Raw genomic sequence first — 2,507 nt, 5'->3', positions numbered from 1 at the left:
GATGGGCTGGCTGTGCAGGCGGACAAACTGCTCCCGGCACACCTGGGGATGGCGGGAGCCGGAACAAGGGTCTGAGGGGCAGGGTCGCCGCCCCCCTGCCCCAACCCCCAGGGTGAGCGCTGGGACCGACAGACGGACTGAGGCAGGGGCTGCAAGGTCCCACGTGGAGAGGACCAGGGGGAGGGCGGGGCGGGCACCTGGTTCATGACGGCGACGTCGGCCGCGTGGGTCCAGAAGCAGTCGTGCACAGACACGAACGTCAGGCCTTTCCTGCAGCAGGCAGGGACTCCAGTGAGGGGGGGGTCGCTGTCCCTCCAGGTCCACTCCAGGCCCAGCTCCTGCCCACTGGGCTTGGGATCTGAGCCCAGCAAGGCACGCCCTCCTGCCCCCCACGGCCCCCCGCCTCTGTGTGCTCAGAAACTGTCCCCTTCGGCATGCTGGGAAAGCGCTCGTCTTAGGGAGAAACTCTTGGCTTCCACGTCCCCTGTTGCTGCTCCAAACTGCTGCCTGGGTGGTCCTCAGCTCCACGCAGGGACCAGCGGGCGCTGTCCCACCAGAGGGCTCCACGTGGGGGACCGGCAGGAACACAGAGCCTGCCCGGGAACCGTGGCTCAGTCCCGTCGATGCTCCGTTAGCAGTCCTAACAGACCCGTCCTCACGCCTGCCCCATCACGCCAGGCTCACGGCCTCGGGGGACTCAGGACAGTTGTGCTAGATGCTGCGAGGCCCATGCATGTCAGGACAGCGTCTCTGAGTTCCTGGACACTGACCACAGTGCATGCCAACACTCACCTGGGTGGATGGACAGATAGGCCACAGGGACCCCCCCAGGGCTGGTTTTATTTTACACTCCGAGGGACCGTCCCTTCCCTCTGAGGCCCAGCGCCTCCCCGTCACGTGTGCCTTGCCACCCCAGGGCCTCTGTGTGCACCTGCACAGCTCCCTTCTGACGGCAGATGCCACAGACTCACGTGGCTGGGGCCCCCGCCTGCAGAACCTGACCTCACTGACTGTCTCCCACACTACGGGGGTCGCCGTCAGGGCCCCAGCAGCCAGGACAGACCCCGCCCGCGGCAGGAAGGGAGCGACCGCACGGGGCCCACCTGTAGCAGTGCAGGGCGGTGAGCATCATGTGCGAGGAGTCCAGGGAGTGGATGAAGTTGGGCGGGAAGCCATTCTTCTGCTTCAGTGTGTTGGGCTTTCTGGGGGAACCGGGGCCGAGGTGAGGCGCCCAGGACCTCTGCCTCGCCCAGTCCTCACCCAGCTGCCCCCCATCCAGGCCCAGCACCGCCCCGAGCACTCACTGGCTGGTGTCCCCACTGTTGCTGAAGGTGAGGCTCTGGATCCCACCGCCGATCTGCAGGGTTGTGGGGGGAAAGGCCGGAGGCGTGAGGCCGGCGCTGGTGCCGGGTGGGGTGGGGTGGGGTGGGCTGGGGTGAGAGCGGCACGTACCAACACCTTGGAGTCGTGGTGGTAAGGCTGGATGACGGGGATGCCCAGGGGCGTGACCCACTCCACAGCGGAGCCGGTGCGGGCGATGAGCCGGGCGCTCTCGGCCAGCCAGCGCTGCAGGGGTGGGGACAGGCTCAGGACGGGGCCCGTCTGGGAAGCCACGCCTGGGAAGCGTGGGCCTGGGACGTACCTGGATGGCTCGGGTGCCCGAGAACATCTCCTGGAGACTGTTGAACACCTGGCGCACGAGGTAATGAGAGGCCTCCCACACGAACTCCTAGGCATGAGCAGGGCGAGCGGGGGCAGAGCTGAGCGGCAGGACGGCCACCCCACACCCGCCCCTACGGCCCAGGGCAAGCCGACCTTACAGGGCTGTCTCAATCTCCCGAGGTCCATACCCCACGGGCCAAGGGGATGGCTCCCTCCTGTGGGTCCCTCCGCCCATCCCGGAGAGGGGAAGCGAGCCCCTCAGCCAGAGCTGCTGGCGGCACAGACCACTGCCCAGGAGACGCGGTAGGAGGGATTTAGGGTGAAAGTGCACACCTGAGGGAAGTCGCTGAGCTCCCGGAGGCGCTTCTCGATCTGCAGGCGGCCCCCGTAGCGGGTGACCCCATACACCACGGTCATCACCGTCTGCTTGACCACCTTACGGCTGATGAAGCCCTCCAGCACCTGGGCCACCCGCATACCCTGCTCGGCGTCCTGCCTGCGGAACACCTCCACCTGGGCAGGAGTTAGGGTTCAGCAAGCAGGCCCGCCCCTCCCAGCTGCACCCCCAAGAGGACACACCTCTTGCACAGGTCTCACAGACGTGACTGACACCTGCCCGGGAGGCCCACCCTGACTGCCCAATCACATCACATGTGACAGCTGAGGTTATGGCTGTGGGGTCAGCATCGCCCAGGTGGGCAAAGGACAGACACCAGGTGGGCTCCGAGGATGAGAACAGGTTGAGGGTCCGTGACACCCACCTGTGTGGCCACCCCACTGTACACGTCCTGCGGCAGGTCCGAGGGCACCAGGTTGACGGAAGCAGCGCCCACACTGTCCCGGCC

At 66.9% G+C, this 2,507-nt stretch overlaps 1 protein-coding gene across 1 annotated transcript in view; it reads right to left on the bottom strand.

The window, feature by feature from the left end:
• Nucleotides 1–2,507, bottom strand: part of POLRMT (RNA polymerase mitochondrial) — a gene marked incomplete at its 3' end in the record, with an annotated part of 24,592 nt that continues 22,085 nt past the window's right edge. The window contains exons 9-16 of the mRNA XM_023520474.1: nucleotides 2,424–2,507; nucleotides 1,996–2,175; nucleotides 1,643–1,729; nucleotides 1,453–1,566; nucleotides 1,305–1,357; nucleotides 1,104–1,202; nucleotides 198–270; nucleotides 1–42 (exon numbers count right to left, since the gene is read on the bottom strand). Of these exons, the coding sequence (XP_023376242.1) occupies nucleotides 1–42; nucleotides 198–270; nucleotides 1,104–1,202; nucleotides 1,305–1,357; nucleotides 1,453–1,566; nucleotides 1,643–1,729; nucleotides 1,996–2,175; nucleotides 2,424–2,507 (732 nt within the window). The remainder of the gene's footprint in view (nucleotides 43–197; nucleotides 271–1,103; nucleotides 1,203–1,304; nucleotides 1,358–1,452; nucleotides 1,567–1,642; nucleotides 1,730–1,995; nucleotides 2,176–2,423) is intronic.

Source organism: Pteropus vampyrus, unplaced genomic scaffold, assembly GCF_000151845.1.
Source record: "Pteropus vampyrus isolate Shadow unplaced genomic scaffold, Pvam_2.0 Scaffold267, whole genome shotgun sequence".
Taxonomy (NCBI): Eukaryota; Metazoa; Chordata; class Mammalia; order Chiroptera; family Pteropodidae; genus Pteropus; species Pteropus vampyrus.
The sequence above is the reverse complement of the archived record's forward strand: the minus strand, read 5'-3'. Positions and strand labels throughout refer to the sequence as shown.